General features: G+C 45.0%; 1 protein-coding gene across 4 annotated transcripts in view; it reads left to right on the top strand.

Annotated features, from left to right (window-relative positions):
• The window catches only part of LOC139229965 (protein Tob2-like), a 121,696-nt gene extending 113,801 nt beyond the window's left edge, over positions 1 to 7,895 (top strand). For 3 of the 4 annotated variants that reach the window (XM_070861651.1, XM_070861652.1, XM_070861650.1), the window contains one exon: positions 1,225 to 7,895. In XM_070861651.1, the coding sequence (XP_070717752.1) occupies positions 1,290 to 2,207 (918 nt within the window). In that variant the 5' untranslated portion in view covers positions 1,225 to 1,289 and the 3' untranslated portion in view covers positions 2,208 to 7,895. The remainder of the gene's footprint in view (positions 1 to 1,224) is intronic. The other variant, XR_011587869.1, reaches the window with a different exon arrangement.
• Positions 7,896 to 14,417: the final 6,522 nt, after the last annotated feature.

Genomic DNA, 14,417 nt, shown 5'->3' with positions numbered 1-14,417 from the left:
TACCCAAGGGGATTCTCTTTCCTTCCCTGTATCAGAGTCCAGTCTCTGCTCGGTTCCTCTTCTGAAAACCGAATGCAGGTCGAGGATATCCTGTTGATGCCACTGCCTCGTAGCTTGGCAGTGCTGTCACTGGGATCTGCGTGAAGTGTAATGATGCAAGTAGGAATTTCTCTTTGCGCAATCTTCACTTGACAATGACCAGCAGTACAATTTGTCTGTCCAAACCGAGACCAAGTCTAGAAAGAATGCTTTGAACTATACAGCAAGGGGTGAAGTGCTGGTGATTACAGGTCTGTCACTAAGGGTGAGCCAATTTGATGCGATTGTGTATCACATAACTTCACTGATGGAATCATAGAATGACACAGCACAGAAGGAGACCATTCAGCCCATCATATCTGTGCCGGCTCTTTGAAAGAACGATCCAATTAGTCCCACTCCCCTACCCTTTTCCCTGCCAATCTTTCCTCCAAGTATTAAATCAGGCAGTGCATTCCAGGTTTTCATAATTCACTGTTTATATTAAAAAATCTCATCTCTCCTCTGGTTCATTGCAAATTACCTTAAATCTCAGTCCTCTGGTTATCGACCCTTCTGCCACTGGAAACCGTTTCACCTTATTTATTATATCAAAACCCTTCATAGTTTTGAACACCTTTATTAAAACTCCCCTTAACCACTTCTGCAGGAGTTTTTCCTGTAGCCTGCCAGTACCAATAGCCCTAAGCTGAGACTTGTACTGGTCAAATATTTTCTGTTGATTTTCCTTTATCCCCAGATTTCCTGGATTTGTTTTCTTCGGCCCTCCCAAAAATCTTCAGAAAGTCGTGCATGACGGATTGACTTGGCAGAGATGGCAGTAAGCAGCTCCCTAGATTTTGCCACCCTATAACTAATTTAGTGAGTGGCGCAAATTTTATCTCTGGCTACCCCTCTGTGTAGACTTTCCCTTCACCTTTGCTAACTGACTCCTGGTGTCCTGACTGAAATTTGAAGCTGGATACAAACCTGAGGCCTGATCATAAACTCAGCCATGATCTTATTGAATGGTGGAGCAAGCTTGAGGAGCCAAATGGCCTACTCCTACTCCTGCTCCTATTTCTTATGAATTCCTATAGAGCAAGGATAAACCACCAATCCATTGTTCATTAAAACTTAACAGTTGCACACAGAAAATGTACACTACCAGTTTGTGAACTAACTGCTGCTTTTCTCCTTTTTAAGGGATTGTGTGACGACTTGAAGAAGCTCTTTCTACACTGCCTTGCCCCAGTCACCACACATCAAGGATGCATTTGGAGATCAAAGTGGCTTTAAATTTCATTATCTCCTACCTGTACAACAAATTACCCAGGCGACGTGCAGACCTCTTTGGGGAGGAGCTGGAGCGGTTGTTAAAACAGAAATATGAAGGCCACTGGTACCCAGAAAAGCCCCTGAAAGGATCCGGGTACCGGTGTGTCCATATTGGAGAAACTGTGGATCCCATTGTTGAGCAGGCGGCAAGGAGGAGTGGGTTGGATATTGAAGACATCCGGGCAAATGTTCCTCCAGAATTGAGCCTTTGGATTGATCCATTTGAGGTGTCCTATCAGATTGGTGAGAAAGGGGCTGTGAAGGTCCTCTACATGGACGACAATGAGAACAGTGCCGAATTGGACAAGGAAATAAAGAGCAGCTTTAACCCAGAGGCCCAAGTTTTCACGCCCATTACCGACCAGGGCAACTCTTTGTCCAATTCCCCGTCTCCATCTTTTGGGAATTCAGTCAGCCCCACCTTCATCCCGAGGTCAACTCAGCCAATCACGTTCACCACTGCAGCCTTCGCTGCCACCAAATTTGGGTCCACCAAGATGAAGACGGGTGGCCGGCGGATGACTCGCTCCCCCACCAACGGTTTGATGAAGCAGAAGGGGTTGTCCACGTCCATGCACTCGCTGGTCCTCGGAAGCGGCCAGATGCCACCATCCTCTCTTTCTCCCAACGCCAAGGAGTTTGTCTACCCTGGTTCACTGGGCTTGTACTTCGGGAATGAGAACCAGTCGTCCTCCGGCCCTGCTCCGTTCCCTAATGCCTTTGAGGTGCCCCCCATCTACAATAACAACAACCTGGGTGAGAAAGCCCCATTTGTGGAAGGACTTGACTTCAACTTGAATACCATGCAGTATCCTAACCAGCCATTTCAGCCTGTTGTCTTGGCTAACTAAAATATTTAGTGAAGAACCCTTTCTATACATAGAACTCAAAGAAGACCAACACTAATATATCGTGTTGCTGAGCACTTTGGGAACAGTTTAACATTAAACCTCCAACCCCACTTACAATCTCTAAACAGTGTTTATCATCTCCTAAGTTTTCAAATTTTGTTTTTGAAATTGTTCAAGTCACATACTGCAATCCGTTGGGAAGTTATGGGTTTTTCCAGAGTTAACGCAACTTGTTTTGTTGAGAATTCTATACTCGTCCCTTGGGGAAATATGGCAACAAAAGTTCATCTTAAAAGAAAAGTGGAATACTGAAATAGTAAAATACTCCAAATTTGAGTAAAATAAAGGTCACAGTATGTAACTGGTAATGTTATCAGTTTTTCACAGCAATTAGATTTGGGGCATTACCTCACTCCTGTGCCAGTATTTATCTGTATTTAATTTTGCACTGTAGACGTTAAGTAGCAGCTGGATGAGGGTTGCTAGGAGAACACATTTCCCATATTTTTTTATTGTTGCTATAGTACTGCAGGATGAGAAGCCATGACAGACGATTAAGTTTGGCAGGTTCATAGTGAAGCAGAATTCTGCCAAAAAGCCAAGCATTTTAATGCGGTGGGAGTGTCTGTCTTAACTGGTTTAAACTGGTTGTCAATGGAGTCTTGGCGTTTTGTTCTCTCGCTCCCCTTCCTTCCCTTTAAAACTCAGCAAGTCTCGTCAACAAGAACACCTCACTCTGAACTACAACCGAACCCGCCGTTGTGGTTAAAGGGCTTTGAAGTTCATCGTCCATGCCGATCTCCGAATTTGGATTACTTACCGTACTGTGGCAACTAGCAAAAAAGAAACCAAAAAAAGACAATCCTGTGAAGCTGTGGCACATAACTGTCGATCCTGCTATACGGACAACTTAATACATTTGGTTTGTACTGAGTGACTTAAGTTCTACATTGAAGATCTACCATACCCTGTCTTGCCAAGGGCCGCCTCCTACCCCTGCGGATTTGGTGAAATGAGCACTTAACAATTGTGGCGGAAGTAGATGTTGCAGAGATGTGGTGATTGGATGTTTGTTTGCATCCTAGATATTGGTGGTTTTTTTTTTGAGTACCTTAAAACCCTGGAGTTCAGGGTCATCTCGCCAATATTTTCCAATTGGGTTCCATGAGCCGTGCTATTTTCTTCTCCTTCCGACCATGCAAAGAGGTGATCCGGGTCTAGGAATAGACCAAATAATGTCGTCAAAATGTTTGGGTGATGGGAAAGCACATCTGTGTGCGTTACACGACTCGCCTCTACTGCTGGGTGCAGCTGAAAGGGCAAATGAGTCGATCAAAAATGTCTGGATTTGATTAACGGTGGAACCCGAGAGGTGTGTGTGTGTTATCTGAAACTAGTCAGGAACCACAGTATCTGTTAAACCCTGCTGCACACTGGGTCCTTGCTGCTCCAGCGTCATGTGTTCAGCTGTACAGTAACGCACCAGATTCTCACCAATATGTGGGCGACATCTCATCCTGTAGCAAGGAGAAAAGTGACCATGTTCAAGTTGAGCAATGCTGTATTGCTGTCCCACCAGTTGTCGGCACCTTTAGTAAATGCTGTATCCTATATGTTTAAACACTGAGGTGCCGCACTGCTGTGGGGTTTTTCCTGTTTTTCTGCCTTCAGTTTTCAGTTGAGGTACTGAACTTTTGGAAAGTGAGGAATGGTGAAGTTGGGATGTCCCAATTCACCTGTGTAACTAATCGGAACCACACTTCACTGTGCGACTGAGTGAAGCTGGTTGCACTGGCCCAGTTCAGTAATGAATTGGGAAGGTGCTCCAGAGACATCTTTATCTGGACATGTGAAGAGCTTTCTATCGAGGCCCCTTTCGACGTGATTACTGTATTGTAAAACCATGATGTTCGATCAGTTGCTACATCTAAACGTGAGAGGCCGTGTGCAGCAGGGCTTACTGTTTGTTCTCTTGCAATTTACAGCAACAACAAAAGAAAGCTTAGGAACTTCGAGCATTGTCCTCGCGACAGCAAACAATCTTTAAACTGGTGTTTTTGTTTAACCTGTCCTAGATGACCAGCCTGGTTATGTCAGTCCCCGGGATGAGTAGGGACAGCAGTGCTGAGATTGTTATAAACACTTTATCCCAATGTTTCGGAGCGTTGCTGATCCATTTTCGCTGCAGCTGCAATATTTGACCAAATTAAAAGGTTTGTTAGAACAGTTGATTCGGTTTAGAATCTCTCGTACAGCAAAGATTAATGTGGGTTTTGCATATCAAAGGAAACACGTAATACGAATATATGCAGGAGATATTTGATCATCCTTCACTCGCCCCAGAATATTCTTGACCCCATACTAGTGCTTTCCTATTCCCTGCGCACCCTGTCATTCCCACTGACCAAACTGTAAGCAGCTTATTCCAAACCAGCCTTCAAAAGAATTCATTTTAAATTATTTCCAAAGCCTGTCTAGAACAGCTCCAGTACTTTGGGAGGAACAATGGGTGGGTGAAGCTCTATATTTGACTTTGAGATTTACAAAGCGGTTGAGTTTGTACTGTACGTTCTGCTAGGTTGCTGATACTAGAAGGTTAGGAGTGAGACTCCCATCAGTTTGCTTGTAAAACAAATTTTCTTCTCTCGCAAACCACTCCTCCCTCCAAAGGAGGCAACCTGCTCAGACCTTTCCCAGCGTTGCTCTGCTGTGGGCTAATGCAAGTGTTTTCCCTGATTTTATTCCCCCCCCCCCCCCCCGTGGGAATTGTGCAGGTTTTTATTGCATCCCATCCAATCAGTGCAGCTGAATTGCTGGATGCAAACTAGCAGTTTAGTAAAACTTGCCCAGAGGCACTTAACCCTGCTTGTGTTTCAGGCAGGAACACTGTCCTGTGGGGGAAAAAAAAACTCTTAATAGTCGTAAACTGCATATGGAGTAGGCAACTGTTGGACTCTTGCATCTTTGCTAATGGCTCATTGGAACTGACTACTCGAAAATGCCTGGGGGTATCCCTGGGTGACTTCTTGCCCCGCTTGCTCCCCCCCCCCCACCCCCAAAACCATGGTGAGCTGGCCAGGTGTTGGTCTCCAGCACTGGCCGAGTCCCGTTACTCTGGTGCAGTATGCTGGAACGCTGCTGATCTTCACCCACAGAGCAATTCCATGCCTGTGGGGAAAAATACCCTGAGTTGCAGTCGGGTGACCGTTGTCTCTGCCCTTCATCCACAGTTATTTGCAATTTGTTGTGGGCAAAGACGTCCAGTGTTTATAGAACGGTCCCAGCATTAAAACATTTTTGCAATATTGGATTGCAGGGTCATCAATGCTACTATTCAGCCTCGCCTATATATGGAATCCTTTTTCCCTTACACTTATCTGAAACCAGACTTATTGTAATCAGGGGCAGTGTAAAGAAACCCTGAAGGACTCGCTAAATGCAGCCATCAGTGTTTATTTTTTAAGTAGTTGCTCCATTTATAGTCTTGAAAACAACAAAGTCCTAAATTTCTTAAGAAGCCTTCATTATGCATTAAAATGCGCAAGAGTGGGTCCCATGCTGGAGTAAGGGGACCAAGAACTGATCATACAAGAAACCCATAGCAATTCCACATGAGCTGAGCACTCTTTCAGTTGAGGGTCATTGCAGTTAGATGCACCCACACTAAGACTAGACTGCAGTGCCATCACAACCTTACCTAATCATTGGGGTCCCCAGATCCAGCATGTGGTGCTGGATCCACGGATCTTTTGAGCTGATGTGTTGTCACCGCATATAAAACACTACAATATTTAATAACAATAGACTGCTGAAACTCTTCCTTGTCGAAGGAAGAGTTAGAGTTGGTATCCAGTGACCATCTCTCTCCCCTCCCTCCCTCTCTCCTTTCTCTTCCCCACGCACTCTCCCAGACCAACATGGCTTGCTGGCGTTGTCACCCCAATCTGTTGGGAGTGCAGCCTAAAATGCGACCGTGTATGTAAGCAGCGATACCGCGACTGCATAATTTGCTGCGACAATTGGAAATGGTCACTAAATTGTACAAGTTTCCATACAAGGGTTGCATTTAAACACTAATCTGGTCTACGTCTGCATTTAAAAAAAAAAGGATTATATTGCTCTGGCTTAGTGCAGTATAGTTCTCTGGAGTTGCTTTTTATCATCAGTGGGAGAATGCTGCACTTTTTGTGGGGTGGAGTCTGAGAAGGGATTCGGAGAGAATGGTGGTGGACCATTGTAAATTTTGCTCTCGTCACATCCTAGGGACACCTTTTTGAGCTCTTGACTTCTTAAATAAAACCAATCCTTGCACGGCCTGCTTGTGCCCAGTGACCATTCAGACATCATGGTGCTCTTCCAAAGTTTGACGGTTAGCATCCCATGTGTATTTGCTGCTGTTGGGGAAAGTCTCGAGTTACCAGGTAAATACCAGGAGGGATGGGGTAGGGTGAACAAAGACACTCTGGCTGTCTGCCTCCTAAATTGCCTGTTGCCTTGTAGTAATATGCAGGCCTAATTTGCTGGGGCAGAACTCTGCCTCAAAAGGGGGCTACAATTGGGTTAAAGTGATGGCAGCACAGTACAACAGAACACGCTTAACCATCCAATAGGAGACAGGTTTGAACTCGAAACTTGAGGCCTCATGACTGAAGTAGCAGCTCCAAAAAGTCTCTGACCCACCACTCCGAGACTTCGGCCATCCTGAAATGTGCTTCTTTCCAGGAGCCTTGGGGCGTTCAGACTGAATTACTGAGGGCAAAAGGAGAACTTGCTGACCGGAAATGCTCTTGCCGCATGGCGTCTCTGACTCGCCTGGCCGACACAATGGTGAGCTTGCAACTACCCGGGTCAGATGGAGCTCTTGCACACCAGTGCCTCAGAGCAGCCACGGTGACTGCAGCTCGCTTTCTGCCTCTGTTCAACTCGGCCGAAGGATTGGAAGACGATTTTAAAGAGAAACAACTAGTTGGGAGGCACATACTTTGGTTTCAATTTGAGTGCACCCCTGTTTCGTGAGGTTTTTCAGGTGGGGAGGTGGGGGGAGAGAAACTGGTGATTTGCTATCTTGCTGTTCTGAGGGTTTTTTGTTACTCCTCCCCCTCCTTCCCCACCCAACCCCGAAGTGTTCTTCATTGAGGTGATGTGATGTATTATGCAGATGTTAGCCTTTCTTTATTTGAACATAAAAACACTGCTTGGTTTTATTGTTTTATTTTTAAAAGATTTGGCACTAACCAATCGGAATCTTGTTTTTTTTTTCCTCTTTTGGTTTCCTTTTGCTTAAATAATTGACTATGTTTGTAAAGGTTAAGAGTATATATTTCTAATGTACATTATTGTAATTTCATTTCAGATTTCATATGCAACAAATTATTTTTTCAAAAAAAAAAATTGAAAACCAAGAGATATTGACATTGTATGCTTCAGAAAAAGAAAATGATGGCAGGATTTTTTCAAATTATGTACATTTTACTTTTTTGAAAGGAATGGTTATTTTCTGTTAAGGAAAGCGGATGCAAATAATTCCTTTATTGTAGACTGAAAAATATCCCAATTTTCTACTTTGGAACATTGTGCAATACTTGCTTGACGCTAAAATGTTTTTTGCAGATTTGTTGTAGGTGAGGTCAGAGCTGTATAGTTTATAATGTTCCGGATCTTTTTTAAGTTTGTATTAAAAGCATGAAAATTGGAGCTTCTGGTGTGTAGTACCTCTTTTTTTTAAAAAAAAAATGATTTCTAGATTAAATCGGGCAGCTCTTTATAGCAATTAACCTCTCTGCTGGGCACTGGGTTCCTGCATGCAATGTTCAACGAAACCAGAGTTTTAAAAACTTGTCTGGTGTACATAACATAAGAAATAGGAACAGGAGTAGGCCATTCTGCCCCTTGAGCCTGCCACGCTATTCAATAAGATCCTGGCTGATCTGTGACCTCAACTCCACTTTCCCACCTGATTTTCCCTCCCCATCTCCCCGCCAGTCCAAAAATCTGTCGTTCTCGGCCTTGAATATACTTAACGACTCAGCACCCACGGCTCTTTGAGGTAGAGAATTCCAAAGTACGCATAGAAACGTTTAAACCTCATAGAAACGTTTAAAATTCTGACGGGTTTAGACATGTTAAATGCAGGAAGAATGTTCCCAATGTTGGGGAAGTCCAGAACCAGGGGTCATAGTCTAAGGATAAGGGATAAGCCATTTAGGACTGAGATGAGGAGAAACTTCTTCACCCAGAGAGTGATGAACCTGTGGAATTCTCTACCACAGAAAGTTGTTGAGGCCAATTCACTAAATATATTCAAAAAGGAGTTAGATGTAGTCCTTACTACTAGGGGATCAAAGGGTATGGCGAGAAAGCAGGAATGGGGTACTGAAGTTGCATGTTCAGCCATGATCTTATTGAATGGCGGTGCAGGCTCGAAGGGCCGAATGGCCTATTCCTGCACCTATTTTCTATGTTTCTGTTTCTATGTTGCTCCAGGGAGCAGTTGTATTCAGCTTTGGTTTTCCCCCGATCCGAACTGCGCTGCATGTTAGAAGATGTCTGGCAGCTGCGGGCCATCTTCCTACAAGGATGAAAGGGGAGCATATTCGTTTGCTTGATCTTGCGCCCACAGTGGTTGCTCACTATTGACTGTAGCCCAGAGAGCTGTGGAAGCTGGGTCATTGCATATATTTAAGGTGGAGATAGACAGATTTTTGAACGACAGGGGAGTCTAGGGTTATGGGGAGTGGTCAGGGAAGTGGAGTTGAGGCCAAGATCAGATCAGCCACGATCTTACTGAATGGTGGAGCAGGCGCGAGGGGCCGAATGGCCGACTCCTGCTCCTATTTCTTATGTTCTTGTGTTACGTTCTAATTGGAGGAGCGCAGGATGTAGCCAAAGGAAACATTGGTATAACACGCCAGCATGGATTAGTGAGATCACTCATCTTTCAACAGTTAACTAAGAAAACAAGTTAAGTATTGCATTTTCTCTTGCTATTTTCAATTCTTTAAAACCTTGCATTTCACTTTTTTCCTTTTTTTTATATAAAGAAAAAAAATTCTAACTTGTTAAGCACGTTCACAGGAGCAAAGATATTCAGTTTTGATTTGTATGTCACCTGTTGTCCTAATGACATGGAATTGTTTGCCTAGGGGATGGAGTAACTTTTTTTCAGTCAGCCTGGTGTCTTGACCCTTGCAGCAACCCAAGAAAATGTTTGACTGATGAGTTCTTATTTCGTTCCACTCTGTTTTTCGTCGCAAAGCATTGGCTAATTTCCTGTCTCTCGTTGACCAGAAAGCTTGCTGCCAATTTAGCCCCCCAAAGAGAATCCCTAATCTAAATAGGGGCGGCTTAAAAACAACCAAAAAAAGTTGGTACTGAAGATGTTCTCGATCTGAAAATTCGGATCCAAATGTAGGCTGTTCACTTACCACTAAGTCGTAACATCAGAAATGTTTAACATCGTCGCTTTGTGGAGTTCTCAGTCGTGGCTCAGAGGTAACACCCTCGCCTCTGAGTCAGAAGGTTGTGGGTTCAAGTCCCATTCCAGAGACTCAAACACAAAAGCTAGGCTGACACTCAGTGCTTCTGTGTCGGAGGTGCCGTCTTTCAGATGAGACGTTAAACCGAGGCCCCGTCTGCTCTCGGGTGGACATAAAAGATCCCATGGCGCTATTTCGAAGAAGAGCAGGGGAGTTATCCACAGTGTCCTGGGCCAATATTTATCCCTCAATCAACATCACTAAAACAGATGATCTGGTTATATCACATTGTTTGTGGGAGCTTGCTGTGCACAAATTTGCTGCAGTGTTTCCTACATTACAACAGTGACTACACTTCAAAAAAGTACTTAATTGGCTGTAAAGCGCTTTGGGACATCCTGAAGTTGTGAAAGGTGATTATATAAATGCAAATATTAGAGTCCACATTAAGTGCAGCTTGAGTGACGTGACTTGTACTGCACGTAGAAATGTGGTAAATCTTGTAACCCACCCACCCACCTTGGATATATTTTTAATGGAAGCACAAAAGCAGTAACTCTCGTACCATGGGACCATGCTTGACGAGGGGAGAAATTTGGAGCAGGTTTTATTTGGGGTGGGGGGGGGGGGGGGGGGGGGGGAGAGGAAAAGACTGGTGTAAACCAACCAATGTTCCCTTTAAGCCACGCAGCGCTAAAACCCCGCGCAGCTGACTCACCAGCTTTTAAATGGGGAAGAAAAGTGCATGTGTGGTATTTAAGGGGCTGCATGGCCCCAACGAAAAATTAACAAGAACATTGAAACCATCCTCTCATTTTATAGGAGGCAGAATTAGACTTAGAATTTTCAAGGGGCAATCAATCTAGTTGCTCCGCCAGTTGGGAAATCTGATGTTGTCTGACCCGATTTTAGGGGCTTGAGTTTTATCATTCTGTCTCTTAAACACTGTCCTTTCACCTCCCAGAACCGGGATTCAAATAGGCTGACAATCTCTCGCAAGACAAGGCATCCCTTAAAAGGGCCAAGTGTGCTTACTAAATGTCCAATAAAATGTAAGTTTGGGGTGGGTGCCCATTTAAATTGTTGACAAACAATTGGAGATTGTCCTTCATATCTATGAAGCTATCTAACGAAAGCATTTTAAGCATAGATGGATGAAATAATGGTAATTACAGTTTGTTGCTTATAAAATAAAGACTTGCATTTATATAGCGTCTTTCATGACCACTGGATGTCTGTTTTACAGTCAATGAAGTACTTTTGGAGTGTAGCCACTATTGTAATGTGGTAAACTCAGCAGCCAAACTTGCGCACAGCAAGCTCCCACACACAGCCATGTGTTAATGACCAGATAATCTGCTTTTGTTATGTTGGTTGAGGAATAAATACTGGCTAGGACATCCTGCTCTTCAAAATAGTTCCATGGGATCTCTTACGACCATCTGAGAGAGAGCAGACATAGAAACATAGAAATCGGGTGCAGGAGCAGGCCATTTGAGCCTGCACTGCCATTCAATAAGATCATGGCTGATCATTCAACCTCAGTACCCCTTTTCTGCTTTCTCTCCATACCCCTTGATCCCTTTGGCCGTAAGGGCCATAACTAACTCCCTCGGGACCTCGGTTTAATGTTTCATCTGAAAGACAGCACCTCCCACAGTGCAGCACTGCACTGGAGTGTCGGCCTGGAGTGGGACTTGAACCTGCAACCTTCTGACTCAGGCACGTGTGCTACCCACTGAGCCACTGGTGATAATGGTGGAATGCACTGCCTGAAAGGGTGGTGGAGGCAGATTCAATCGTGGTTTTCCAAAGGGAATTGAATAAGTACCTGAAAGAAAAATATTTGCAGAGCTATGGGGAAAGGGTGGGGGAGTGTGACTAGCTGAAGTACTCTTGCAGAGAGCTGGCACAGGCCGAATGGCCTCCTTCTGTGCTGTAACCATTCTATGATTGGAGACCATATTGAGATGGTAAATTAAGAACAATGTAGCATTACAGCATATTGGGTTTATTAAGCACATTAGTACCCAGACTGCCATAGGAAGTAGACTTTAAAAAATAAAAAAAAATAAAAATTTGTTCATGGGATGTTGGCATCACTGGCAAGGACAACATTTATTGCCCATCCCTAGTTGCCCTCAAAAGTGGTGGTGAGCTGCCTTCTTGAACCGTTGCAGTCCGTGTGGTGAAGGTGTTCCCACAGTGCTGTTGGGGAGGGAGTTCCAGGACTTTGACCCAGCGACGATGAAGGAACGGTGATATATTTCCACGTCAGGATGGTGTGTGACTTGGAGGGGTGTTCCCATGTGCCTGCTGTCCTTGTCCTTCTAGGTGGTAGATGGTACACACTGCAGCCACTGTGTGCGGTGGTGGAGGGTGTGAATGTTTAAGGTGGTGGATGGGGTGCTTTGTCCTGGATGTTGAGCTTCTTGAGTGTTGTTGGAGCTGCACTCGTCCAGACCAGTGGAGAGTATTCCATCTCACTCCTGACTTGTGCCTTGTGGCTTTAGGAGGTGAGACACTCTCCGTAGAATACCCAGCTTCTGACCTCTCGTAGCCACAAGATATTGATGGTGGCGAGTTTGGCGATGGTAATGCCGTTGAATGTTGAGGGCGGTGGTTAGACTCTCGCTTGTTGGAGATAGTTATTGCCTGGCACTTGTTATAGGAACACAAGAAATAGGAGTAGGAGTAGGCCATACGGCCCCTCGAGCCTGCTCCGCCATTTAATACGATGATAGCTGATCCGATCATGGACTGGGGTCCACTTCTCTGCCCGCTCCCCATAACCCCTTAATTCATTATCGGTTAAGGAACTGTCTGTCTTAAATTTATTCAGAGATAATGTCCCAGCTTTCACAGCGCTCTGAGGTAGTGAATTCCACAGATTTACAACCCTCAGAAAAAATTCCTCCTCATCTCAGTTTTAAATGGCCGGCCCCTTATTCTAAGATTGTGCTCCCTAATTCTATTCTAGTCTCCCCCCATCAGTGGAAACATCCTCTCTGCATCCACCTTGTCAAGCCCCCTCATAATCTTATACATTTCGATAAGATCACCTTGTGTGATGCAAATGTTACTTGCCACTTTATCAGGCCAAGCCTGAATGTCGTTCAGGTCTTGCTGCAAGCGGGCATGGACTACTTCATTATCTGAGGAGTTGCGAATGGCACTGTGCAATCAGCGAACATCCCCACTTCTGACCTTAATGATGGAGGGAAGGTCATTGATGAAGCAGCTGAAGATGATTGGTCCTAGGACATTGCCCCGAGGAACTCCTGGAGCTGTGATAATTGACCTCCAACCACCACAACCATCTTCCTTTGTGTTAGGTATAATTCCAGCCAGTGGAGAGTTTTCCCCCCAATTCCCATTGACTTCAGTTTTACTACAGCTCCTTGCTGCCACGCTCGGTCAAATGCTGCCTTGATGTTGAGGGCAGTCACTCTCATCTCTGGAATTCAGCTCTTTTTGGTCCATGTTTGGACCAAGGCTGTAATGAGGTCTGGAGCCGAGTGGTTCTGGCAGAACCCAAACTGAGCATCGGTGAGCAGGTTGTTGCTGAGGAGTAAGTGCCAGTTGATAGCACTGTCGATGACACCTTCCATCACTTTGCTGCTGATTGAGAGTAGACTGATGGGGTGGTAATTGGTCGGGCTGGATTTGTCCTGCTTTTTGTGGGAAGGACATACCTGGGCAGTTTTCCACGTTGTTTGGTAGATGCCAGTGTTGTAGCTGCACTGGAACGGCTTGACTGGAGACACGGCTAGTTCTGGAGCACGTCTTCAGCACGACAGCCGGGATGTTGTCGGGGGCCCATAGCCGTTGTTGTATCCAGTGCACTCAGCCGTTTCTTGCTTTCACGTGGAGTGAATCAAATTGACTGAAGACTGACTTCTGTGATGGTGGGGACTCGGGAGGAGGCCGATATGGATCATCTGCTCGGCACTTCTGTAACAACCACTATGCTACCGCTCCCAACTGTGTTTGGATGTGATCTTGAGCTGGTTCTAAATGGACACTAATGCACAGCAAAACGTTCAATAATTTATCTTGGAGCGAGTATAATGTGTGCCAAATCTTGGGCAGTTTATGCTCAGGATTTCTGTTCAACCTGGTTGAGTGTACAGACTCTCTCTTCCAGTAGTGTCCTCCTAGCTTATAGAATCATAGAGAATTCCGACACAGAAGAAGGCCATTTTGGCCCATGTGTCTGTGCCAGCCTAATCCCACCTTCAAGCTCTTGATCTGTAGCCCTGTAGGTTACGGCACTTCAAGTGCACATCCAAGTAACTTTTTAAAAATGTGGTGAGGGTTTCTGCCTCTACTAGCCTTTCAGGCAGTGAGTTCCAGACTCTCACCACCCGCTGGGTGAAAAAATGTTTCCTCATCTCCCCTCTAAACCTTCCACCAACTAATTTAAATCTTGACCCCTCCTATCCTCTCTCAGCCCCTCATCATTTTGTACAGCTCAATAAGGTCCCCCCTCAGCCTCCTTTTTGTTCCAAGGAAAACAATCCCAGCCTATCCAATCTTACCTCAGCTAACATTTTCCAGTCCTGGTAACATCCTCCATAAATCTCTGCACTCTTAATAGTGCAATCACGTCTTTCCTGTAATGTGACCAGAACTGCTCGCAGTGCACCAGCTGTGGCCTAAGCAGTGGTGTAGCCTAACTCTGTGCCTGTCTCTTTGATCTGACGGGAGTTCAGCATGCAATCTTTCAACAGTC

The sequence above is a fragment of the Pristiophorus japonicus genome, chromosome 19 (genome assembly GCF_044704955.1).
Source record: "Pristiophorus japonicus isolate sPriJap1 chromosome 19, sPriJap1.hap1, whole genome shotgun sequence".
NCBI classification, from domain to species: Eukaryota; Metazoa; Chordata; class Chondrichthyes; family Pristiophoridae; genus Pristiophorus; species Pristiophorus japonicus.
The sequence above is the reverse complement of the archived record's forward strand: the minus strand, read 5'-3'. Positions and strand labels throughout refer to the sequence as shown.